Genomic DNA, 26,651 nt, shown 5'->3' with positions numbered 1-26,651 from the left:
GGGTCAGGGCGTAGATGGAGGGAGGACAGAGCATCCCCCCTGGACCCCCAGCGCCCACGGGCACAGCACTACAGGGAAAGGCCGACGAGAGGAAACAGGAGCGGCTAAAGCCTGCAGCACACGCCCCTGGGGCCCTCACCAGCTCCTAACTGGACAAGCACAGGGTGTGGGTCCCAAACCCCAGAAGCCGGCTGCTGGGGGGGCACATGTGCAGGAGAAGGGCCCTGGGAAGCCCCTCAGTCAGAGCTGTGGGTGTGGGCAGGAGAAGGGCCAGCCAACCCCAGCCCTGAGGACAGCAGGTGACCCACCCACACAATAGGGGGCCTGACAAAAGGAAACTTAAATCTTGCTGCAAGGAAATTACACAACCCTAAATCTCTGCAATTCTGAACTCACAATTTCTGGATTTAGTTAAAAGTTACAAGGAATGTTAAAAAAAAAAAAAAAGACCAAGTGTTAACAATAATGAGAGAGAGAAGACGACAGAAATAGACCCATGGATGACATGGATATTGGAGTAAATGGTCAGTCTTTAAAGTAACCACGAGGAACACACTGAAGAAAAAAAAAGAAAGATGGAAAACAAATGGAAAAGATGAAGACTTTCTACAGAGAATTAGGATCTCTGGAAAAGGACCCAACACTGCAGAGCTCAGATAAACCTCTGGAATTAAAGATTCACAGAGGGGACCCCTGCATGTGCACAGCACTGGCTGGACCTCCTCTGTTCACTTTATGTTCCGCATGCTCTGGGGGCAGCCACGGTGGCAACTGTAACACCAATGAAAACCCACTGCCCTTCTGGCTTGAACTGTGCAACCAGGGTCAGAGAGTAAAGGGCTCCCCTTAAAGGGGCCTGAGAAGGGGCCCCCACGTTCACAGAGGACCACCACCCACAACTCCACCACGCAGGCAGCACAGCAGAACCTGAGCAGCTGCCCATATCGGGTGAGGCGGAGACCACGGCGCTGTACTCAAAGCGGGCCCACTGCCTGCTGCGAGGCCACCAGCACCCTCTGGGAGGATGAAGCAGAACCCTACCAGTGTCCAGGAGCCACTCTAGAGCCACATGCCATGCAAAGAACCAGGAAGAGTGGCTCAGTGTCCAGGGAAGACACGTGAGCCCCAGCTGTGGTCAGAGCATCTTCAGCACAGACCCTAAAAGGCATGGCTGCCACGGCCTCGCCCCACTGAGGACAGGGCAACAAAGGGCTCAGGTGGCCGTGCTGGGGCCTCCCTGAGGACATGGGCCCGGGGAGGTGCTGTGGCCCCCTTGAGCACCCCCATGCTCCCACTGTCTGGGAGGACCCCGGGGTTCTGGATATGCTGTGCAGACACGTGCACAGTCCTCAGGCCCCCACGGGAGCCGTGCCTCAAATGCCATCTCAGGACAGAAGAAGGAAAGGAAAGCAGCAGGTGAGATAAGGGAACACTCCTGGTGGATGAAGAGGCAGGAAAGGCCAGCAGACACAGAGAAGGGGGGAAAACCCAACCAGGAATGTTATTAATGAAAACACAAGACGAAATTAAAGCTAACTGCTTTTCGCATCGTTGTAATAAACAAACCACCTCCTCTCAATGTCAGCGACAGCTCACCCGGTGCTCGGCCCCCAGTGAACCCCTCGTCACAAGCCATGTTTACAGGGGGGTCTTGCAGGAGAGAATGCGAATAAAAACACTTAGAAGAGGTTCCAACATAAGCTGTAGGAGAACCTCTCAGCTTCTCCAAAATGGCAACTTGGTCTCTTATTTCTAGTAAACAGAAAAGTACTTTTGAAACCTTGGAAAGGAAATACAAGCGAATCCAGGCAGGGATCCGAGCACAGCGGCGTGAGCATCTTCCCCATGCTCGGCTGACAATGACACAGGGCTCCTTCAGGTCAACAAGCAACTGAAGGGCTCCTCCCAAGACTAAAATCTGTGCACCTCAAGTCTTATTCCTAATCAGGCAGGAGCCAAGATGATGATATACAACGGGATTCCTAGAGAACCCAGGTGCTCCCTACTCCCCTTCCCCAAAATGGTTTCAGATCCTTCCTGCTTTAAACAGTTGCATGGGGGCTTTGCATGAACTTTATTAGGTAAAACTGGAGACCAGACAACTGGGGCTTAGACGAGGGAGACACAACAATGTTTGTATTTTATGAAGTTAATTTTTTTTTTTTCAGTGAAGAGTAGGACAGGACTTCCCTGGTGGTCCAGTGGTTAAGAATCCACCTTCCAATGCAGGGGACGCAGGTTCGATCCCTGGTCAAGGAACTAAGATCCCACATGCCGCAGGGCAACTAAGCCCGCACGCCGCAAGTACTGAGCATGAGAGCCACAACTAGAGAGAAGCCCACGCTGCAACAAAAGATCCCACATGCTGCAACTAAGACCCAACGCAGCCAAAAAATAAAATAAATAATTTTTTTTTTTTTTTTTAAAAAAGAGGAGGATGCACAAACAAGGCACTGGGACAGAAACCCCGGCTGCCCTGGGAATAAAGGGTCCAGGCTGGGGCCAGGGCAGCAGCATGAACGCCCCATCTCTGGCCTCGGCGGGACATTCTGAGAGGAGCAGGGGGTGAGGATAACGCGTCCGCCTCACCATGCTCCCACGTCCCCGCGGCTGTCAGTGGTGTAATCGCTCAGACAGCCCAGCAACGTGCAGTAAACCTGGGCAACGTCCTCTCTGCACACAACCTCGTCTGGAGTCCCTTCTGCTTGCACACCGACAGTCTGGCAAATCCTGAAATTAAAAACATGGGAAACATAGCTAATGTCTGCGGATCCCACGCGAGCTCTCCTGCCTCTCTCATCATTTTGGCCTGATGTGTCTTTCCTGACAGGATGACCTCTGAACAGGCCCATAACTCGGAGGCAGACTCAGAATCCCCAAGTTCCTCCCGCACTGACGTAAAGCTGAGTGACGCTCTTCTCCAAAACACATTCCTAGTGTCTACAGTTTCAGGGTGCACGGGGTGGATGGGGGTGGTGGTGCCTGTGGCTGGCCCCTCCTACCCACCATCCTGCAGAAGGGGCTCCACCCGGGCTCGTGGGGAGAGAAAGGGTGGCCCCTCCCGACGTGTGCGTGTGTGACTAGCGTCAGCATTCCCTCCACATGTGCCACTCCCCGTCCTGGGGGCTGCAGTCTCGAGTGGAAAGCTCAGCCCCCGTCCCTGAGCAGGTCCAGTGTCCCCAAAGCACAGAGATAAGCACGCTACGGGTTTAATATTCATTATGACAAAACTGTAACGATCCTCTATGAGTTGAAATGTTCTTGAACAATCCTCTGAAGAAAGAAGACACTAGAAAATAAAAAATAACATTTGCCTCAAAGTAGATTCAGCCCTCAAGACTGGGCTTCTCACAAAAACTGCCGTGAACGTCCCTTCATGCTCGGTCACTGGCTTCCGAGAGAACAGCGACTTTGGGGAGGAAAACCTGCGGGGCTCACCTAGAAATTGCCTTCAAAGCATCCCGCCTGGACTCGGCAAAGCTCACGTCCTCGGGAGAAATGTGGGTAACAGCCCTCAAGCCTGCTAGAACCTGAAAAGCAATGACAAGTCATCAACAGAACTGTTAGCCTCAAGATGAATGTACTTTTCATGCAAGTGGAGACCTGGCCTGGTGCCCTGCTGCTCCCAGAATGCAGCACAGCGCGGCCGGTGGCCGTCCGGGTGGGCCATGCGCCCCAAAGAACACACGGTGCAGGGAGAGGGGGTTGCCTCCAACCCTTCCCACTGCTGGGCTCCCACCCCCACCCCACCCCCTGGCACCCAGGCAGCCTCTGCAGATCTGCCTCCTCCTCAGGGGCAAGACCCTGCACTCGCGGCCAGCATCCCCTTCTGCCCCCGGCTTGGAGCTGAAGCACAGTGCACACAGAGCACCTGGCTTCTCACATCTCCACCAGTTACTTCTCCCAGGGACAGTCCAGTTCTAAAAGCCAGGTGCTTCAAACAGATAAGCCCCAGAGCAGGCTTTGGATGGTCTGTCCCCGCTCTCGGTACGTAAGTTGGTCTAGTGCCTCAGATCCTAAGGTGTCCTGGGCAGGGGCAGGTGATACAGGTGAGGGGCATGTGTGCGCCAGGCACTTGGCAGCAGCGACATCTGGGAGGTGGGCTGGCAGGACCATGACTGATGTCTGAGTTAAGGGAGAGGGGAGCGCAAGCATAAGAGTTTGGTGGGCTGAGGCCAGCTGGGTCTCCAGGGTCTGACTCTGCCACCCACTCTCCCGGAGCTCAGGACCCAAGTCGGGGTGTCAGGAGAGTTGATAGATCACCCCTGAAAGGAGACAGGCCAAGGATGGTGGAGCTCAAGGGAGAACCCCTCTGCCCCCGGCCATGCCAGAAACACAGGGCCCAGTGCTGGGGAGAACGGGCAGCTCCCCAGGGAGGAGTCCTGGGGTGGGAGACCCAGCGCCCTTCACCACGGCCACAGGGGAGGCCAGCATTTCCAGACAAGGCTGGAGACATTCGTTCTTAACGCAGAAAACACTGGATGATGCACCACAGACAAGTAAAGGCCAGGTGTGTTTCCACGGAGGCCGCAGCTCCCTAACCAGCCTGGGAGTCAGCAATCCTGAGTCTCCTTCAGGTGAGAACATTAACTGGGCTCTCAAAGACCACCTGCTGCCCCCGGTGCTCCCATCCCCTTTCTTGTGCACACACGTGCTGGCTTTCAGGAATTCCTTCCGCCCACAAACCCCGCTTGGGTCTCACACGACACCCCGCCATGCTCAGGCCAGCCTCACCTGCCGGAGCCGGCCCTTCAGGACAAAGGCCGGCAGGGCACCCAAGGCCAGGGCGAAGCCACAGCGAGCCATCTCCTCGGGGCTCTGAAGTTCGGCGAGATACTGCTTTACCAGCTCCTCTGAAAAGATGGAACCAGAAGGTGACCACTGTTGTCCATTATCCACAAGACACACTCTTCACATACGTTCCAGAACACAAGCAAACGGTGCTGAAGGAAGAAGGGAGGAGCTACTTAGGCTCCTAAAGTAGATGTATTTTCAAAGTGGTGTAAATCACAACAGATTGAAGAAAAGAGTACTTATTGGGTGGTTTTAAGGTTTTCGTAAGCATTTTAATACATGATTTCACTCCTGGGAAAATAAAGCCAAGACAGTTTAACGGTAGTCAACACAGTCAAATTTTCATTTTTTATTCACTGAGAACACAAACGCCTTCCTCAGAAATGAGGATACTTCCTCAAAGACTGAGAGCAAACGTGGTTCCAAGCTGGACCCCCAGGGCTCAGCGCTCGGACACAGCAGGGGTGCAGGGACTGCTCTGCACAAGACACCCAAGGCTGGTTGGGCAGAAACAGGCAGAGCAGTCAGCCAGGCTGAGTGAGAGCACAGGGTGGGGAAAACAGACCTTCCCACACGGGAAAAAGCCCGACATGGGAACTGCAAGAGTACCTAGAACAGAGGTTATGAGAGGGAGAAATGGGAAAGAGGGCCCTGAAAGTCCGGGGCGTGATTCAAGAATTCTAGGAAGTGAAGTGGAAAAACCAGATCTGTTCTCTGAAAACGCAGCTCAGAAAGTCAAGAAAGGCCAGACACCCTTATACTCTGTTACCTACCACAACCGAAGAGATTCCTGTTATCACTGCTTACATTTCAACGAAGCATGACTTCTGTAATGTGAATGTGAAAACCTTACGTCCTCATATATTAGGATAGGAAAAAAAAACTGGAACTCCACTTGTACGTACACTAAGGTGATATCTTTGGTGGAACTTAAAACAACACACTTTGGCAGCAGCATGAAAATCCTTCTCTACAACTCACTTGAGTTTTAACAATAACATGTTAATTTCAGAATGTCCTTTGTTTTTATAGTCAGAGTGACATGACATGTTACCCTTTTCTTAGGCAAAAAATAAAATATGACTTGATCATCCCAATTTAATATAAAGTAACATTACAGTAGTCCCTCAATATCCAAGGGGGACTGGTTCCAGAACCCCCCGAGGAAACCAAACTCCACAGACGCTCAAGTCTCTTTTACAAAATGGCGCAGTGTTTGCATATAACCCACACACACTTCCCATAGCTTTAAATCATCTTTGGTGATGTGTGATACTTAACACAATGCCAGTGCTGTGTCAATCGCTGTAAATATTATGTCAATGTTATGCAAATAGGTGCCTACACAGAAAATTCAAATTTTACTTTTTGGAACTTTCTGGATGTGGAACCCGCAGATACAGAAGCCCAACTGTGCATTCTGTCTCTTTATGTAAAATTGCCTATCGTAAAGGAACATAGTGTAACATCATTAATTTGGAAAGTCTGTCAGAAGATCAAATTATAAAATATTTTCTTATTTTTGAAAAAATTCACAGAAAGTAGATTTAGACTATTGCACTCATGATTCTTCTACACTTACGATAATTTTTAAAGTGTTTTACTTTTGAAGTAACTGTAGTGCATGTTCTATAAAATGGTATAAAGGAAAGCTACGGGGCCACATAACATGTGAATATGAAGCTTCTTCATACAAAACTAACACTCTTGAACCAGACCCTACAAACAGGACCATGTGATGTGTGAGATAAACTCCAGCTTAGAGGTGGTTCTGGAAAACCCAACTGATGCAATGACGTGTAGTGAGGCAGCTACACCGACACTGTTCCCGTGAAGAGGAAAAGAGCAGACGTATTAACACGTGAAGGACACTTGCCAGAAAAGCGCTGCCATGGGCCATACAAAAATTCTAAAACACACTACAGTGAAACAGAAAAGTCAACGGAGCAATCACTAAATGAACAGACTCCAAGGAGCAATCAGGAGGATGCGGCAGGACAGCAGAAGCAGACGACTCTGAGCTGACAGAGCCTGGGAAACGAGTGTGGGAAAGTCACCCGATAATGAAGGACGGGCACCAAGGGACGGGGTGGAAGAGCGGCCTCCACAGAGACAGGGAGCTCCCCCATGGTAACGGGAGCCTCCAAAGCACAAAACGGGGGAAAGCTGACTTAAAAACAGAATTTAAGCAAACGCTGCTGAAATAAGTAAGAGTTGATTCTACACGTAAAGTGGTAACATCCAGGAAAGTGGACCCCGCGTGGCCTGCAGAGAGCCCCTCTGGGCGCCAGGCGAGGGTGGGACGGGCTGAGGAGGAGGGGGTGTCTCCACGACCTGGAGCCTGCTCTCTCCCTCCCCCCGCAGGCCCCATCCACACTGCAGCGGGAGGGGCACCCAGGGCACCACCCACCACCCCAGCCGCGGAGGATGCGGGCCAAGTGCAGGCGCCCACTCACCCTGCACGGTGGAGTCCGCCTCCCCAGAGTAGTACTCGCTGCAGAGGGCGGCCAGGGCCGACACAGCCGCCTCCTGAAACGAAGCAGATGTGAGTGAGCGGCAGGCTCCCGGCCCAGGAGCAGCCGGGCAGCCCTGCGACCAGGCCAGTGACTCGGTTTGAAAGACCCAGAGGCTGAATGACGTCACCCTTTCCAGTACATCTGCTGGTCATCAGTCACATACGGTCATAACTTTAATATTCTCTGCAACTAATACACTGAAGAGAAAATGATTATTTCCTCCATACAATGCAAATTCCATGTCTTCCAACGTGAACAGGTAACAATAAAACGTGGCATTTTATTCTTTCCCAGCAGAAGTAATGAAGGAAAAGTGTGGTAAACACCCAGAAGCAACGTGGCAAGGCCCCCAGGCGGGCCATGTACAGACCTCATTTGGAGAGAAGTTGGGGTCCATGGGTGCTGGGAACAGGAGGGGCTGCACGAGGAGGAAGGGCCAATCTGAGGGTGGGGCAGCGAGAGGGACAAAGTGCAGGTGCGGGGCTCACACCGCACGCAGGACCCCCGGCCCCTCCTGTCGCCTCCACGGTCACTCATCTAAGCCTTTCTCGATCGTACAGACAATGAGGGGCAAATGCTGGGTTCATGTGCTCTTCCTGATGCTCCCCCAAACCAGGGAGCCCCGGCAGAGGTGCTGGGGGAGGGATGTCCTCATACACATCAGAGGAGCAGACCAAACCATGATCACGGCTGGCATGAATCAACTATGAATATGTTTTTAAAAGGAAATTCTAAGGCACTAATTGTGAAGAACTCAAATTCAACTAGTAAAACTGTACCTGGATTCTACAGAATGATAAAGTTACTTTAAAAAAGGGAGGGGGGCTGAAGATTTGTTCTATTAACCCAGCAGAAATGCTGAGACACACAGGAGGCTGGAGAACTGTAGGGAGACCAATATGTACTTTCACTCCTTCATCCTCAGTATCAAAGCCTAGTCATTATCAATACCCAAGACTATTATCTCTGCAAGGGGTTAGGGGTTGCAATGCTGCTAGTCCAAAGTTCACCTGTCCTGGGGCAGGACAGCAGTGGCCACTGGGACGGGGACACACACAGACACACACACACACACACACTCCTGCTCGCTCGAAATGACTAACGCTGACGTGCTGACATGATTCTGGATGCAGTCTGCTCATCAGTACATGAGCATCACGAACAGAGCTTCCAACCCTAAAATTCTACAACTCAACAGGACACAGAGTGTATAGGGAAAATGTTTATAAGGTAAATATAGTTAATAAAGCCAGAAACAGTAATAAAAAATTTAAATATTCTGGTAAATAATGGCTGCATTCGTTTTCTTGATCATAAATTACAAAGACAGTATCACCCAGAATTCCAAATGTAATTATGGCATTTACCAATCATGTTGGTCTATAAAAGGGACTCATAATGCACGCAGCCCTTTGAAACAAACACTAAAATAAGTAATTATTTCTACACAGTGCAACAGCCAGAAAACCCTCGCTCCCCACACCTTTATCCGTTGCCGAGAGTGACTTGAAATGAGGTGAAGGTTTCTCAAGGTGTCGTTTATCAGCCACTGCCAACCATCTGTCAAAGAGACAAATTCATTCAGTTGGTAAAGAACATTTGTATGAAATTAAAAACAACAACACACAGATCTTCTTCTACCTCTCAAGTCAAAGTAGATGGTGACCTTTGAGAGGAACCTGGAGGAAACCTAAGGTACACATTCTCCAGATCTAACAAAATTCTAAAGGCCCTCGCCCGCCCCACCTAAAGGGGGAAAGTCTTCTCTCCGCTGTTGAAATGTGAAAACTGTCATGTGGGGAAGTTTTTGTTCTTTTATCACACCTTCAGGTTTCAGGTGGTCTTTTCCTGCACCTCTCCCCCGAACAATCCCTCCAGACCCCCACCAATAAAAACCCAAACATTCAATTCAATTAGATCCAATACTTGGGAACAAACACTATATCTATTCAATTTTTTTTTAAGTTACAGAACTTCTGAGGCTGCAGACCAAAGAGCCAGGACAGCCCAGTGGTGGAGGTGACCCCGAGGCTTCTTACTGCCTCTCTGTGGCCAGGTGCCATGGAATGTGGAGAGGCTCCCAGACCCGCACAGGGGCCTGGCCGCCACCCCCAGGGAGAGCTGTGGCAACTGCTGGCCCTCCCCTCGTCCTGCGAGAGAGTGCCCCTCAGGCTTGCACCACCCATCTGGGAGAGGAACAGCCGAGAATGCCGGGTGCTGGGCACGGCCGTGACAGGCAGAGCCCCAGTCAGCAGCTCTGAGGAAGGAGCTTGACCCCTTGGAAGAGAAGGGAGAGTCTCTGTTTCTGTGGAGAGAGTGTGGTGGATGCTCACTATTTACAATGGGTTCTTACAGCAACTTCAAAACAAGGATTCTAACAGGATGGAACTTTCCCGTCCACCCTAACAGGTTGGTCTTCACTTTTTAAGCTGAAGTAGTTCTGGAAGAAAAGGCCACAATGTGAGTCACTGGAGAAGAGAGGCACTTACCGATCACAGCGTCACCTCTGAAGGGCATTTTGGAAAGGGACAAGTTTTCTATTAAAATGCACACTAGGAAGAAAAAGGACGAACACAATGTCACTTCCCCGTAAACGCCCATCACAGCACCTACCCTGCTGCACCTGAGCCCAGAGCTGCAACAACCCCCCCCACATCCCCCACCCTATGCCTTGGTGCTGGTGTCGGGAAGCAAGCCCTCAGAATGGCCTCAGCCCCAGACCTGGCCCAGGCTCAGGGGCAGCTCCAAGACCCGCAAGGAGCAGCATCAAGCGGGTGCCCTCAGGGAGCCCCACCCAGTCGAGGGAGTGCTATATGGAGGCTGCAGGTTTGACCCCCATACGAATCCCCAATGATGACTCAATGCAGAGGACTTGGCTGCTGGGCCATCAACACCCACAGGTTACCAGGAGCTGTGGCTGAACTGCAGGCACCTGCCCAGTGAGGACCACAGAGAAGCAGGTTCTCCTGGGGCACAGGGGCTCCAAAGACAAAGGAGATGCCCCAGTCTCAGGTCAGCACCAGGGTCAGGACGGGGTCAGAGGAGGTAACATTTATCATCCCCATAGGGTGGTCCCCAGATGAGCTGCGGTACTCAAAGCTCTGGTAAATTCCCCACCACTGTGAATAATGTAGTGTCCGTGTTTATAACTGAACTACCACTTCTGTGGGTGGGAACATGGCCAGTATAGCTACTGACTGGCCATGACTGCAAGGATGCCTGAGCTTCCATCTGGCAGCCTCACTGTGATGGTCCCGCCACCAAGGGGGCTCCACCATGGGGACTACTGCAATGACCTGACCTGCCCGACGCACCACCCGGCACCCGCCGACACCTGCCGACAGGCCATGTGCCCCGGCCCGTGTGACCACACAACTCCTCACACTGCCCACTCACAACACAACAAGAGGGCGGCCTCTGCACTCCCACCTTTGTCACTAAAGTAGAAACAGCATAGTGGTTTCTTCCTACTGAGTAATTTGCATTTGCTGAAAAAAATCTAACACTACAGAAAAATAAAATCGAAAACTACCATTGACATTGTGGGGGCCATGCATTTTGGGGGTGCCCCCCATGGACCCTCACAGGCCGAGAGGGCACAGGCACACCTCCCTGTCGGCTCTGTGCCCCCACTCCTTCTCTGTCACCGAGCTCCCACCTGACCCTGAGACTAAGCTGAGCTGGAGCATGGCTCCTGCACCTCCCTCCATGCTCAGAGGGTCACAGGCCACCGACACCCCACACGGCCAGGCTGGGCTGGGTGACGCTGCAGCAACAAAGCCTCGAGCTCAGAGTCCATGGCAACAACGGCTCCCCCTGCTCATGCTGTACATCTGTCACGCATCAACAGGGGTGCCTGTCACTGTCACCCAGGGACCCCAGGGACAGGTGGCGGCCGTCATCTGAAATGCTGCTAGGCTCGTGAGGAAGCCAGCTCTGCAGAGTCTGCGTGAGCACGGAAGGCTCCCGACAGAGTGACACCATCCCTCCTCCTCACAGCTCCTGACTCACACTATCTGTGTCCACAAACGTGGCCCTACCCAGCACGAGGGGGCCCAGGGGCCAGAGGCAGGAGGTTCCAGCAGAATCAGGACGGACACAGGCCCTCGCACACGGCTCCTGCCGCCAAACTGCTCTTTTTCTCTAACGGCATAACCAACCGCTGGAGAGCCCACGCTCTTTAGTAGACAGGTAACATCCCACACTATGGCTGTGAAACAATTTATTCAGTATTTCCTGACGGGCTAAGCTCTCCTTCCAGTTTTCGTCACTTCAAACAAGGTGGCCACACACATCCCTGTCGGCACACAGACTGCCTGTCTGCCCATCAGGTTGCCCATCACCCTTACACGTTTTTTGGGTGCAGAGTCCCAGGAGTGGCCCTGCAGGGCAGAAGACTGCACATTTCTAATCATAAGAGACACCGCCCACAGCAGCCTGAAAAGACTGTAACAAGGCACACTCCAGAGCGAGGACCCTGTCGGCAGCAGGGCCACCAAGCCCTGACATAGCCAACGTGATCCGAGGAGACACTTCCACCTCGTGGAGCTAATCAGCAACTCCCCAGTGACCAGACGAGCCTGGGCACCCATCACCAACTCAGAGCCCATCTGGGTCTACGCTCAGGTGAAGTGTCCACTTACCTGCATGGCCCAATTCTCAGCTGGACTGCTTATCTTCTACTGGCAATTTTTAAAGTCTTTGCAGCCTATAAATAACAACTTCACCTTTCAACTGCTGTACCTCTAAATCTATGTTTTGTCTACTAATTTTATACACAGTCTATTCCGCCATACAAAAGCTTTTAATATTCATTTAAACAAACTATTTTCTGTTGCTCTTTTCTAGCTGCAGAACTACTGTTAATTCTGTTAGGTGGTTATGTGCCAAGAGCCAAAAACAAAACGAAACAAATTTAAAGAACAAAAAAAAGTGTTTACCAGTTAGAACTAACCAGTACAGAGTTACTACAACACAGTGTCTGCATCTGCTTTCTAATTCTGGGGTTGGGACTGGTAGGAATACGCTGAGGGAACAGATAAAACAAGACGAGCAAATATGGATGCTCACTGAGGCTGGGGGCCCGATACATGGGACCCATTACTCTATTTCTCTTTGCTTTGTGTAGATTTGAAAACTTCCAAATTAGGAAGTTTTTTTAAGGACCAACGTGATCCTCCAATGTCTCCTAAAATTTCTTTAAAGTTTTTTAAATTATATTTTTTTATATTGAAGTTTTTAGTTAATCAGTTAAGTTTCTGTTCATCAGAAGTTTAGTTTTGTATATGTGTGCAGTAGGGACACAGTTTTGTTTTCTTCCACATGGCCCCTTGCGACATCATCATCCACTCAATAAACTGCCCTCTTCACCGAGGCTGGAAACACGTCTTCTTTGTCACACGTCAAATCCCACATATGCTTTTACTTCCGATTCTCTCTTCCATTTTGCCAATCTATTCGCCTGCTCCTAAGAAATGCCATTCTGCTTTGAACAGAGCAGTTCACAGGACATCTTAGGGACTGGAGAAGCCAAGCCTCATTATTATTAAAAATAATTTTCTTGGATATTCTCCCTGCATATGAACTTTAAATGTACTTTATTTTATCAAGTTAAAAAAAAAGAAAAAAACAGCACATGAGAAGATGTTCAGCATCACCACCCGTTAAGAAAATGAAATTAAACCCACAATGAAATATCACCACAAGCCTACTAGGACCGCCAAGGTTAAAAACAGTGACAATACCGAGTGCTGGTGACAATGTGGAGAAACTGGAACTCTCTCACACATCGCTGGTGGGAACGTAAAATGGTGCAGACACTCTGGAAAGAGTCTGGCAGTCTCTCACAAAAGGAAACATATACTTAACCATATGACTCAGCAGTGAAACTCTTGGGCATTTATCCCCGAGAAATGAAAAGTTACGTTCACACAAAAACCTGTATGCAAACGTTCTTGGCAGCCTTATTCACAGTAGCAAACGCTGGAATCAGCCCAAATGGGCAAAGGGTTAAAACAAACTCTGATGCAACCAGACAAGGAGACAAGAAAGACAACCTATGAGCACATGAACTGTCTGCATGGGTCTCAGGGCCATTACACTCATGGACAAAGTCAGCCTCCAAAAGGGGACACCATGAGACTCCATCTATACAACGTGCTCGAAATGGCAAAGTACAGGGGCAAGCAGAGATCAGTGGCTGCCCGAGGGACAGGGAGGGCACGAAGCAGGGGCAGCGGGAGGCCTCGCAGGGGACAGTCCTGCACCCCCACCGGTGCTGGCTGGACTCCTGTGAGCGCAGCTGCAGAAACCCAGACACACGTGAAAACTGCTGAAAGCCGAGCGGGGTCTTTTGTCTGTTTAGTGGGGAGGACGCCAACGTTGACTTCACGGCTTTGACGTGATACCCTAAGATGCTGTCACCGGGGGAGGCTGGTGAAAGCAGCAAAGAGTTCTATGTACCGACTTTATAACTTCCTGTGAGTTGACAATTATTTCAAAATAAAAGGTTGAAAAAACGAACACACTAGGTAATATAGACCACCCCACAGCTAAGACGTTCTTAAAACACTGGACAAAATTAAAATCAAACAGTAAGTGCTCGGAGTCACTGCTGAGCCACCCAGTGAGGAGAGCAGCTTCTCCTTGACCTGTATCGGGGGCCCCGGAGGAGGCACTAAAATCCAGGACGATGACCACGGCGTCTAGGAGCCTCAAAGGGGTGGTGGTGGTACAAACCTGGGAGTCCAGGCCTTCTAGGGGGGTTTGAATCCAAAGAACCACACCCTAGAAGTAAGTGTAAAGTTTGGGTCAGCTCGCTGAAGCCCAGCACTGAATCCCCCACGTCTGGCCAGAAGCAAAGGTAAAGGCTCTCTGGGAGAGGAGACGTTTCTAGGCCTCAAAGTATTGCTGTAATTTTTCATACCCAACATCCAGGCCTTTACAAACAGAACCACAGAAGGACTAGGTGATGGTATTTTTTAGAGACAGATTATAAACTGTGCTTATCGTGTTCAAAGAGGTGAAAGAAATGACTGAAAACCATGACAAGGATACAGATACTATGAAAGATAAATAGAAATTATGAAAGACACACAAGAATTAAGAATTCAACAGATGGGGTCAACAGCCAATAAGACACAGCTGAGGATGTGCGGGGAGTGGCCACTCAGCCTCAAATCTTCCCAGCGCCTATCCCAAGAAGAAGTAACACGAGGTGGCCAGTCCCTGATCCTCCCCTTCCGTCTGTCTGCCGGGCTGGCGGCACACTCTGGGAAGCACGCGGCAGCGGCCCAGGAACGGCTCAGGAGTGCACATCCATTCTGGCACTCGCTCCCTGTCCTAAGAAGGCAGTTCTCCCAAGCTCTGACGATGTTTGTGACGGGTGGCGGGGCGACGCAGCCGCAGCACTCTGCAGCCCTGAGCAGCTCACCCAGCTGGCGTGGGAGGCTACATGCAACATGACCCCAACTTCCTGAGACATGAACTGATAAGGAAGGAACAACCACCTTGAAGGAATCCCTGAAAAAGTGGCTGTCCCCAACCGCTGGGATGACGGGTGATCTTTTTATTTCCTCTTCACTGTGAGCAATGGTTTCTGTGCAAAGTCACTGCTTCAACACAAAAACAGATGCCCTGCACCCCACCCCAGGCCAAGCCCCTAAACCCAGAAACGGCTTGCAGATCACGAGCTGTCGATGACACGCAGGGGAGCGACTCAGAGTCTGAGTGTCAGCCGGCAGAAACCAGCTCATGTTTCCAGAGTCCATGCCCCAAGCGACACCCGTCAAACCCATGAGAACACTGAGCTGACACGGAGGAAACGAACCTCCCAGCAGAGAAGTCCCCGAGGGCAGGCAGGAGGCGAGAGACGCGGGCCTCAGGCGGGTCCCTCCGGGTCGGGTCGGTGTAGTGGCCAGAACACCAGGAGGTCAGCTGGCCCCGTGCACCAGGCTCGGGCCTTCCCGTCCACTCACGCCCCAGACCTCAGCAAGGCGTGCATGTGGTCGGGGACTCGCACGGGGGTTCCTGCACAGAATCACCAGCAGTCCATCCGTAAACAAGGTGAGCCCTCTCAGATCCTTGAGACTGGCCAGTTCCACTAGGAATCATCTCGGGAACTGAAATCAGGCTTTCCTAGTGCCGTTTTGTGGATTTCTACATGTCTGTGCTTCCCTCCTCACATTCATAAAGAGAATCACCAAAAGCAAACTACATCCCTTGAAGACACCTTAGGGAAGCCTGTGCCTTACTCGACAGTAATGAACCGGGACACAAGGCCCCGCAGGTCTCGTCCAGAATCGAGCATCTGGACCGCTTTTAGAAGGGACCTCTGTTCAGCTCCCCACCCACTGCCTCCAGTCCCAGTTCCTCCTTCCGCACCCGAGGTGGCCTTGGCTCTGACATCTGTGGGTCCAGGAGGGCAGCCCCAGGTATCTCTGCTCACAACCTGGGCAGTGCACAGTGAGTCCTCAAGCTCGTTGACTCAGCCAACCCCTGCTCTCCTGACATGTCTGGCTTCCCATGAAGTCGTTCCGGCTTCGTTTCCCCTTCTTGCTGAGGGGCCCCGTCGTCTGCACTGCTGGAGTCACCCTGCATCCCTGGCTTGCCCCTCAAAGGTGTGTGCGCCCACACACAGACCCACACACGTGGCCCTGGTCGGGCCTCTTGTGTTCTGGACCCGGCAGCACCACTCCTGTCTGCCGTCAAGTCACAAATACCGGTCGGTCCCCAGTGGCAGACAAGAAGCCTGTGCACGGCGGACTGGCCTGTTAATGACACTGCCTCTCACGCTGCTCCTAGGAGCCCAGGACTTCTTCCCACATTCAGGTGGGAATGCATCTCCTGTGTGGTCTGACTCAAGACATGTGGAGCAGTCCTGGGCAGACAGTGCGCTGCCAGGCCACAGTACGGTCAGGAGCTCTGCGACAGCTGTGGCTGGGGGAGACCCTGCCCACACGCCCTCACTGCACCCTTGGCTCCCGTGCTCGGTCCTACCCAGGCCTCACCCCACACACGCCCTGCCCCCTGACAAAGGAACTACCTGGCCACCCAGAGGCCCAGCACTCTCCAGCTTGGTGGCCACTCTGAACCCCAACACCCTCCCACCGGCCAGGGCCATCCCTTCCCTTGGGACTCCACTCGCCACGCTGCTCCTCCTTGGACGGAGGTGTGACATGCCAGACCTGCATGAAGTCACCGTGGCCACTGGGCCCTGAATATGCACAGGCTGGGCACGAAGATCAGAGCAGGAGCTCCGGGTGGTGGGGGGCCGTGGGGAGGGCCTTGCAGCTGGGTTGCAGCAGAGCCTGGCCAGGCACCGCCTTCCTGGCCTGCAGACCAGCCAAGGTCTGAGTACAGGGAGTGTCCGGAAGCTCAGCAAGGCTGTCTCTGCAGCGCCTGCGAGCATCTGCACACTACCTCTACTCCTAACAAAACTGAGAATCCCAGTCAGGCAAGGACTGGGGCAGAAGAAGAAAGCCAGCAGTTCTTTGTGAGGAAGAGGATTTGGGACAACCGAGAGCAGTAAGGGACCCTGTAAACCCCTTCCCAGGGACAAGTGGCTACTGGCAGACATGAACTCTTGGAGGGGCAGAGGGGAGAGGCAGGGGCGCAGGGGAAGAAGATCAAAAAGGAACAGTGGGAACTGGCAGGGTGGAATGCTCCAGAAGGGGACACGAATCCCAGGACGGAAACACACAACCACATGCACCAAAGGGCCCAGAAGATAAGGCCAGGGGACTCCACCGAGTACTCACGAGCTCGGGCTGATCCCAACACATGACTGCAGCCTGGCGGGAGGGGGCCGGGCAGGCGCAGTCAGGACTGCAGGTGCTACCCCACCTGCCCTCTGGCGTGCCGACCAGCCCGCGTCCCTGGCCAAGCAGACATGTTCTGTGGTCACCCCCTGCAACCCCAGAACGCTGACGGCACGTCTGTCACATCGACACCAACTAACCCCCACCCGCCCTCCCCCTCCCTGGGTGAGGGGCTCTCCTGGACCCTGGCCCACCATGGGGCCAGGACTGACCCAGCGCCTGATTAAGCACGGAGTCCTGGGTTTTCTAGTAGGTTTAGCTGAAAAGGCTTCAAGAAATCTAGATATTTACATGTTGGCATCTCTTGAGTTCCCTGCAAACATTTAAATATAATCTTAAAAACTGTTCTTTGCTCTACAGTTACATTTAAATATTGTATTGAAGAGGGAAAGATGGCCACATGTGACATCCCTAACTTTACCATCCCCTTCTCACCCATCCCACCCCAGCCACCAGCAGCCCCGTGGCTACTAAAATGTATCAAAACCCACAGAAGCTGGGCTTTCCTGGTGGCACAGTGGTTGAGAGTCCGCCTGCCGATGCAGGGGACACGGGTTCATGCCGTGGAGCGGCTGGGCCCGTAAGCCATGGCCGCTGAGCCTGCGTGTCCAGAGCCTGTGCTCCGCAACGGGAGAGGCCACAACAGTGAGAAGCCCATGTACCGCAAAAAAAAAAAAAAAAAAAAAACCCACAGAAGCTGAAAATTAGAGCCTCGAGTGCACACACACAGGAGAAGCAGTGGGCTGGGCAAGTAGCCCCGGGGTTACCGTGTGCAGGCCAGGTACACCGCCACTTGTCCCTGCAAAGGGGCCCATCAGGGAACTTCCCAGTGTTGAAAGCAATGAAGTAAATGCCCTTAGGACTTTTTGTCTTCCCTCAATGGTGGGAAAAAAGGATCACAACCCAACATCTGCAGCCTCTGTGGCTCAGACCTACCTGCTTGTCTCATGAGTTCTCCTCCCAGACCCCTGAAAAGTAATGAAAACATTCAAGGTTAAATCTCCTGTTACACAAAACAACATAAAATATCCTCACCAAGAAACAGATGTAACTTCAGGCTCCAAAAAGTATTATGATGTTAAATAGCTGCATTTGTTGTTGGAAGTATGAACTACTTTTTATGAAAATACGTGCTGTGACTGCCTTCTAGACGATTTTCAGTTTTTACTGGAGACTCTAATCACTGGTACTAATCACATCACACAATCACATATAACAAATCCCAAATACTGTTCAACTCTTACTTTGTAAAAACTAAAGGAACTTAAGGCACTAGAAAGATATCATCATCCAGCAGGACTGGGGAGAGGAAATGCTGCCCGTCTGGACCCTGACTGACCCCGGACGCTGACAACGGGAAACTGGTGGACGTGAATCCAAGAAACACTCCAGGGAGAAGGTAGGAAGTTTATGAGACTGCCTCCTGGCCCAGGTAGAGGAACAGGATTCGAGTTTGCCCTCCTGCCTTAAATAAATAGAAAACTGGATGAAATAAACAAAGGTTCAGATGCCGAAAAACAGAGGTCTTGGGAGGAGGGAGGGAGCAGCTAAGTCCCAGAGCCCAAGGCATAGCCGTGAAGCCCAGCAGAGCCGCCTGTCCTGCGGAGTCAAGAGGTTGAGCTGGAAGGTGGGGAGGCCGAGGTGGCTGAAATCTGAGGGGCTGGGGAGCAGCCCAGACAGCGCTGACCTCGAGCTGCACATGCGAGAAAAGAAACTACCTGAGCCTGAGAGGAGAGAAATGCTCCTAAGGAGAAGGCAGGGAACTTGCAGGAACCCATACGGGCAGGAGGAAGCCCCCGTGAGCCAGAGCACAGGCCTGGTCACGCACGAGGCGTCAGCAGAAGGGCCGCCTCGGCAGCCGGTCAGACTGTCCTGGCCCCGTCAGGCCTTCAGAACAGGGCTTGAAAGGATTCAACCAATCCCACCAACCAAACACCACCAGAAAGCAGCAGCCGGTGCCCAGCGACAAAAATACCACAAAGCCTGGCACCCAACAGAACTACCAGGAAAGCACGACCCACAGCTCCAAGAAAACCAGTCCACACAACCAGACCCAGAAGCACCCAAGACGACAGAATGAACTCGCGGGGTCAGAACAGCTCTTAGTTTCTGCACGTGTCCAAGGAGAGGAGGAGAGAGACTGAGGCATGAGGAAGACACGAAAGGAACCTCAAGAAATAAAAAACACAGATCTGAAAATAAAAACTGCACTGAGTGCAATCAATGAAGACAGGAACAGAAAGCAAATTAATAGAAACAAAGAGGTTTAAAAAGATATGGCTCAAAGACTAAGTGAATCATGTGAAAATGACAGAGGAGTTCATTTAAACAGGCTCCTGTGGGTCAAATACGGGACAGCTTGAGCAACAGAAAGAATAACAATGATGTTCCTGGATTACAACGTACTGGGGGGCGGGGAGGACCCGTGGGTCTATAGTGATACATTAGAAAGAGAGAGCAGGGTGGGAGTGGGGAGCGACGCTGCTCTCGCCAGACAAATCGGAAAGCGAATGAGGGGATCAGCCAGTCACCCTCTGGCAGGCCGCAGAGCGACGACTGATTCAGGCCAGGCAGGCAGGCACTGGACACCGGGGATCCACACATCTCGAAGCCACCGCCTCAGGTCAGCCGCCAGCTGCAAGGGGACACACCCCGCTCACGGGCACGTCTGACCTTCTGGAGGTCATCCCTGAACCCAGGGATCAACTCAGCGTCTCTACTAGGGGACAAGTGCACTGGCACAGCCCCTTCACAGGCAACACCAGGGTCCACGCCAGCCATACCAGCCACGCCAGCCATGCCATGGGTAAGCAGGGTCCAACCATCAGGGAACAACCCAGCAAACCCACAATGTGGGATGTTACACAACACAACCGGCCTGAACTCTTAAAAAGAGACTGTATCATGAAAAACAAAAACAGAGGGGACTGAATAACACCAAACACAGTACATGAACTTGAGCAGGTCCTAGTTCAAAGGGGAAAGGCTACGGAGAGCATTTGAAGATGACCTGAAGGAACCTGCGCTCACAAGTCACTGAGGTCACACCGACTCTCCTGGGTGTGGTGGGGACACTGGTTGTACATGGTTACACAGGACAAAGTCTCTGCTCTTCCCTGATGCTTTCTCAAGTTTTAAAGAGGAAGCAACATGCCCACAACTTACTTTCCATAAAGAGAAATGATACACATATAAAGAGAGAGACACACACACACTAACTGAGATAAAACAAACAGTCAAAATGTTATTAATAATGGGGGAAAGGTGAACAGGTATTCACTGCACTAATTTTATTTAGACCCATAATCCCTCAAGATAAAATGTTGGGGGTTACAGAAAATCAATCCTTGCTATGCCCTTTCCCAGGAAGACTTCCGAGCACAGTCTGCCAAAGAGAACACAGTTCCCAACATCATTCAGATCGCTGAGAAAGCAACTGGAGGCCCCAAAGAGACCAAGGGGCCCGGGCACCCCTGGGGCCGCACGGCCACAGCTCCCAGGACACCGGGCGGCCTCCCAAGGGCTGACTGCTCACTCACAGAGGGGCAGGAGCACACCCTCCAGGGGGTCAGAGCATGGGGCTGGTGCAAATCCCACATGCACCTCACGTTCCCCTCCAAGATCAAGATCCACCTCCCTCGACTACGTGAGCTGCCGTTTCCACTTACCCACAGTTCACATTTCTTTAAGATTAAGACTTTCACGCTTCTGTTCTGCAAAGGAAGGCCTGTCACCACTCCTGCAGGAGGGCCTGACACTGCCAGGTGACATGCAGGGACTGGGAGGCGGCCATCACAAGCAATGAGGCTGCCATGAACTCAAGTGTCACAGGAAATTCAACGAGGGCTCCCGAGAGCACTCCAGGCCTGCTGACGGGAAGCACTTGCTGGGTTTGAGAGTTCAGGCATTCCCAGTGAGACAGGAGCACCAGGCGGCCTGGCCAGGAGTCCTCACCCTCCTGCCCCTCCCCAACAGGGAATTTTCCTTCCAACCTGCTGGACACAGCGAGTGCTCAGAGCTCTCACCGCACACAGAGGTCCTCCCAGCACAATCCCACACGGCCAGCCAGCACTGACCACCCCAGGGTGTCACGGGGCAGCCCCATCAGCTTGTCAGAACCTACGGGATGCTCCAATCCTTTTGCCGGTGCAGAGGGATCTGCAGGGCACATGGGACGCACGACTCTAGCACTAGACAGACCTAAGGGGTCCCTTCAAGGACAGAGGATTTATTTCCACAGCCAAGGCCGCTTCCTGGAGGTGAGGGCCAAGGAAGGGTGGGTCTGGCGCTTTGTCCCAGATGTGGGAGGTCACCTCCCAGCCCCTAGAAGGTTCTGCCGGACAGGATCCTCTGTTTACCTGGGCCGGGGGCCCTGCTGGATGGTCTACGCTGGTGCCATCTATGGTGAGGCCTCAGGTCACAGGGAATCAGCTCAACCCAATGGAAACCCTGGATGCCAAGGCCTGGAGGCGGGGGGAGGTAGGGGTGGTGGAGACCCCCCCTGAGTGGCAATAGCTGTGCATGTGGCCACAGGGAGGATTCAGCGTGACTCCTCAGGGAAGGGGCCCAGGAAGCTGGTGCCTGGCCTATCCTGGACTCTGTCCTGCGGGCCTTTTATGTTGCTGATTTTAATCTGTATCCTTTTGCTGCAATAAGCCATAACCACAAGCATAATGGCTCTGCTGAGTTCTGAGTCCTTCCACCAGCAAGCCACTGAGCCTGAAGGTGGTCTTGGGGACCCCCAAACTCACAATAAGAAAATAGTCCAAGGAAATAATGGGGCTAAGCTGGATCTACAAGGTCAGAAGGACTGGACACCTCGCATTCAAGCCCCGGCAAGAGCCTTCTGGCCTGGTCCTGTGGGGCCATGTGACCCCCCCCTTCTGTGGTCACTGCCAGGGCCTCTGGCCAAGACCTGTGTGGGAGTCACACTTCGTGAACAAACACTGCTGAGGCACCCAGGCCCATCCCACCCAGAGGGCCTCTGTTGCACCAGAGGCCACATGCATTATCTTCCTACACTGGCCTCACTGAATGGGGTTATTTTCTATTTATCTTTTGAGATTTATCACTAGAAAAGAAAATTCAAAGGCAAAGAGCAGATGTGCATTTGGAATTTGTAAGATGCTAACGGATTTCATCAGAAGCCTTCAGCTCCAAAGAAAGCCGCACACGCACACAACAGAAGCACAACGGCCCTGGGGTGGTCGGTGGCCTCCACACACAGCTCACTGCCTGCCTCATCCCTGGTTAGTCCCGTGGAGTTCAAGCCATTTCACCAGAAACAAATGAACATGTTTTTATGTAAGGGGAAGTGAGTCGCTCCTTTCTTTCTGTTAAAACAGATGAAAAGCAGCAGCATCAGTGGAACAGCCAAGAGCAGCCCACGGGCCTCCCCATGGGAACCCCCTCCAGGCCTCCATCCAGGAAGCAGGAACCGGAAGGCAGAGCCATGCCCATTGGTTCAGGTCTACACCAGGCCTCACCCACCCAGGAGGAGACTCACTCAGCAGAGTTTATCACCTGCAGGATGCCCCTAAGGGAAGGACAGTTAAACAGGGAACAGACACCACCAAAAAGCCCTGAGACCTCGGCCCGTCTCCACACCAACCACGGAGGCCACAGAGACCACGGAGAACACGGAGGGTCCTGACAGACGTGGCCCACATCCTGGAGGCGCTGCAGGATGCGGAGGAGCCGCTCGCACCTACGTGCCCACTTGGTCGCAAGGAGGTCCGAGAGGTGGCCAGGTCTGACCATCAGTGAGCAAACTGACCACAGGCAGACTCATCCCGAAAAGGGATTCTGAAGTAAGGCAGGGGACGCAGGCTTAAAGAAGATCAAGTTTAAATTATAAGCACCGACTGAGACCAGATCCAAATCAGCAGAGGGTGAAGCCAGCTAACTGTGAGGTCACCTGAGCAACCTCTGAGAGAAGCCCCCGTGTGGCCCCAGCCACCCTGGGCGGGGAGGTCACAGCAGGCCCTGGGCTGCCAGGAAAGCTGGAGGCAGGAAGAGCGGCCAAAATGAGAACACGTCAAACAAGAACAGGCTGACATCCACTGCCCTGCACCGTGTTACATTAAAACACAAGAAAAACGAGATGCAAGCCACAGTCTGGGAGAAAGTTCTGGCAAATCACCTGTCTACAAAGAGCTCGTGTCCAGAACATGACAAGAGTGCTGACAGCTTAGTAAGAAGACTACAGAGCATGAGATTTTTTTTATGAGCAAAAGATCTGAACAGTCACTTCACAGAAGAGGGAGGACAGCCAGTCCACACAGGAGGTGTCAAGGTCACCAGGCCCCAGGTATGCAAACTAAAGTGGTGATGAGCTACCCCACACCCAAGGATCAGCCCCACCCCAGCGCTGATGAGGACACCTTAGACACACTGCACCGCATGACCCAGCAACACGTCCACACTAAGACTCGTACGCCAATGTTCACACAAGCTTTATCCCGAAGAAGCCAAAAGCTGGAACAACCCAGATGCCCATCACCTGGCGAGCGGATAAACACACCAAGCACACACGCCACAGACCACCACACGGCACTACAGAAGAACACACCACCGTACGCCAACCACATGGTGAATCTCAGAAACAGCACGCTCGGTGACAAAGACCAGACCCCAAGGCTCCACAGGTTGGTTCTATCCGCACGACATTCAGAGGGCAGACCACAGCCTCCAGGGCAGAGAAGACCCACTGCAAAGGGCAGAAGGCAGATCCAGGCGGTGCCGCTGCTGCAGGTGGACTGTCCATAGCCACCAGCCCCGTCAGACTCCACAGTCAAACGAGCAAGCTTCTCACCATGTCGTCAGTGAAGCTCAGAATCCAACCAGGCTTTCATGGCTCTTCACCCCCTCAAACAGGATAAGCACAGGCAACTTGGCCAGGACCACTCGGGAGATACCCATGACTAGGGGCCCAATATTTTCTTCACAAAACATAAAACTTCAGGTGTGTAAAGCTTACCTGTATAACTGACGATCATAAAGCTAAAAATAAAGAATTGAAAGTTACTTAGTTATTTAAATTACTAGGATTTAAAAAATAACACAGCAGGTATATAACAAGCATCAAAAGGATAACAAAAAGAAACACACAGGTGGGCATTTCCCAGGAGGGGCTGATGGAGCCCCTCCACTCTCCAAGAGCACCTCACTAACAAGCCCCTCCCTCACTAAGACCCACCGTGCATTACCACATTTAATCCTCACAACAGCCCAGATCCCTCCTTCCCTCACCTGGAAGAGAAACCAGGGGTCAGAGAGGGGAGGAAGAAGGTTGCCAGCCAGTGAGGGGGGCCTGGATACCCGGACCTGCCCCCCCCGACAGCCCCTCAGGCAGTAAACTAACCCTAACGGTCCTTCTCCTTGCAAGGAACTCAGAGAAGCCATTCACAGCATCACCACTAACTACCATCCCAGCCACCACTCACTGAATGTTCATGCTGCGCCAGCAACTCCACTCAACTCTCGAATGCATTCTTTAATTCTCACAGAAACTCAAGCAAGTAGGTCCCACTATTACCCAGGCTCTACAGAAAAAGGAAGCCGAGGACAGGGGACGGTCCCCGCACTGAACCGCCTCCTGCGTTACACGGCGTCAGCCCGGCTTGACAGTGTCAGGTGAGCACCAGACTCCACTCTAAAGGTGAGAAATGCACCTAAACAGATGGTACGGTTTTGCCAAAATGGAAAAGAAAGTTAACGGCACCAAGAGGATGAGGAGGGAAAGACGTCAAAATGGTGAATTATTACATAAAGAGCTAAATCTTAAAGAAAACAAAACTCTACTCAGAACAACAAACAGTAAAGCCGTTTAACATCTCAAGAGTGACTTCCAGGTTATCCTATAACATTAAGACCTACAGTTCATACTTCACCAATTTTGACTCACAGAAGCCTTTGAGAATCTCAAAAACCCAGAAAAATGCACACACCTCCTCCCCAGAGAAGTGCATACACAAACCCTGGGTGTGACTTCAGACTCGGGGTTCCCCACCATGGAGGCACAGCTGGGGGTGCAAGGCCTTCGTGCTTGTTCTGTGTGCCGCTGCCCACCCGCCCTTGCATGAGGACGCGCCCGAGCGAGGAGGGTGGCCAGGCTGCACAGCAGGACTAGATGAGAGGCGGGTGCTGTGCAATGTCCAGCGGAGGACACCTGGCCACACAGAAGAGCCCGAGCTCACCCCAAGGGTTTGCACCACAGCCCCAGGACTGACCCTCGGGGCTTCGCTTGGGGGCAGGCAAGCCCCAGGTACCAGGAGACCTAGAAGAGGGGCGCCCCAGAGGCTGCACACTGACCTGCTGGTGGATCTGCTTCAGGCCCTGCACGGCCTTCTCGTCTAGGAAGTCCGAGACGGGCCTGCGGGAGTTCAAACACAACGTGTGAGGTCCTGGGACAGCGTCAGGGAGACACGCATGCAGGCCTGGTGGCCCGCCAGCTCCCAGCCCACAAGCACCTGCAGGGGCATCCCTTTGAAGGTACATCCACTCAAGGGGGCAGACGGAAGACCTTCTCAGTCAGCGGTTAGCAGACAATAGAGACAGGGCTGTGATGAGGCGCCTGCTTGAGAGCGGGGACCCCATGTTCGGGAAGAATCTGCGGCCCCGGGACGGGGAGCAGCCCAGCTCCCAGGCGCCCCGTGACTTGTACAGCGGCTGAGGCTGCGGTCAGGGCCCTGCAGCCAGTGGCCTCACTGCCGCCCTGGACAGGCCTGCTCGGCACCCAGAAACCTGGATTTCGGGAGGGCTCTCCCCATTCCCTAACTGCCCAGACTGTTTGCACAAACCACGTGGATTATGCTGAAACCTGATTTCTTCTGGGAGTCTGGGATTTGGGTTCATGACAGGTAGAGAACCCACACGACCAGCCCCCAAAAAACCCCTGGGGGCCGGTCTCTCTAGCCTTCCCTGGGGGGAAACGTGTTGTCACACGCACTGCCAGGGGATTAGGTGAGTCCTGCACAGCTGCACCAGGAGAGGATTCCATAAATGCTAGGTCCTCGGCCAAGCCCACAGGTGCCATTTCACCCCCTCGCAGATGTCATTCAAACGGACTGTGGGGAGAGAAGCAGGGTCAACTCGGACCTGCTATCACTGTGTCCCCAGGAAATCACCTCGAAGGACAGGAAGCCACTTAAAATACAGTTTTCCCCAAGCTGGAGTCCAAGAACCAGAGCACAGACATCACAGTATGCTCTGAGGAAAAGTCAGTTGGAAAATCAAGTAGGAAGACGAAGCAGCTGCTTCACAAAACATTCTCAACATTCGGACCTTCTCAGCAACCCCAAGCTGCGTGTCTATTGTTATTTATACTAACTGAGCCAGCAGAAAAGGCTCCCGGTAGACACTTTTAAATTTATATTCTCTGGTATTTTAAATTATTGAAAGTGATAAATGAACAAAGAAAACTGAATATATGAGCTACTCAACACAAACTCTGAAAACGTGTCTTTGCTTTTACAATCTGTTTACCTCAGAAAGAGCGAGGTGACAGGAGAAGCTCAGAGAG

The 26,651-nt window shown here is 52.4% G+C and overlaps 2 protein-coding genes across 5 annotated transcripts in view; one reads left to right on the top strand and one right to left on the bottom strand.

Annotated features, from left to right (window-relative positions):
- B3GNTL1 (UDP-GlcNAc:betaGal beta-1,3-N-acetylglucosaminyltransferase like 1) overlaps nt 1-2,430 on the top strand; it is a 139,292-nt gene extending 136,862 nt beyond the window's left edge. Inside the window, exon 14 of the transcript XR_007473399.1 lies at nt 2,169-2,430. The gene's annotated coding sequence lies outside the window, so the exon portion shown is untranslated. The remainder of the gene's footprint in view (nt 1-2,168) is intronic.
- Nucleotides 1-26,651, bottom strand: part of TBCD (tubulin folding cofactor D) — a 176,468-nt gene that overhangs the window by 17,987 nt on the left and 131,830 nt on the right. For 3 of the 4 annotated variants that reach the window (XM_004275611.4, XM_049701841.1, XM_049701843.1), the window contains 9 exons: nt 25,442-25,502; nt 24,108-24,130; nt 18,065-18,096; nt 9,800-9,862; nt 8,794-8,870; nt 7,251-7,323; nt 4,735-4,853; nt 3,439-3,530; nt 2,590-2,730 (listed from right to left, as the gene is read on the bottom strand). In XM_004275611.4, the coding sequence (XP_004275659.1) occupies nt 2,590-2,730; nt 3,439-3,530; nt 4,735-4,853; nt 7,251-7,323; nt 8,794-8,870; nt 9,800-9,862; nt 18,065-18,096; nt 24,108-24,130; nt 25,442-25,502 (681 nt within the window). The remainder of the gene's footprint in view (nt 1-2,589; nt 2,731-3,438; nt 3,531-4,734; nt 4,854-7,250; nt 7,324-8,793; nt 8,871-9,799; nt 9,863-18,064; nt 18,097-24,107; nt 24,131-25,441; nt 25,503-26,651) is intronic. The other variant, XM_049701842.1, reaches the window with a different exon arrangement.

This window comes from Orcinus orca, chromosome 19, assembly GCF_937001465.1.
Source record: "Orcinus orca chromosome 19, mOrcOrc1.1, whole genome shotgun sequence".
Lineage (NCBI taxonomy): Eukaryota > Metazoa > Chordata > Mammalia > Artiodactyla > Delphinidae > Orcinus > Orcinus orca.
Note: the sequence above shows the minus strand (reverse complement) of the source record. Positions and strands in the feature narration are given on the sequence as shown.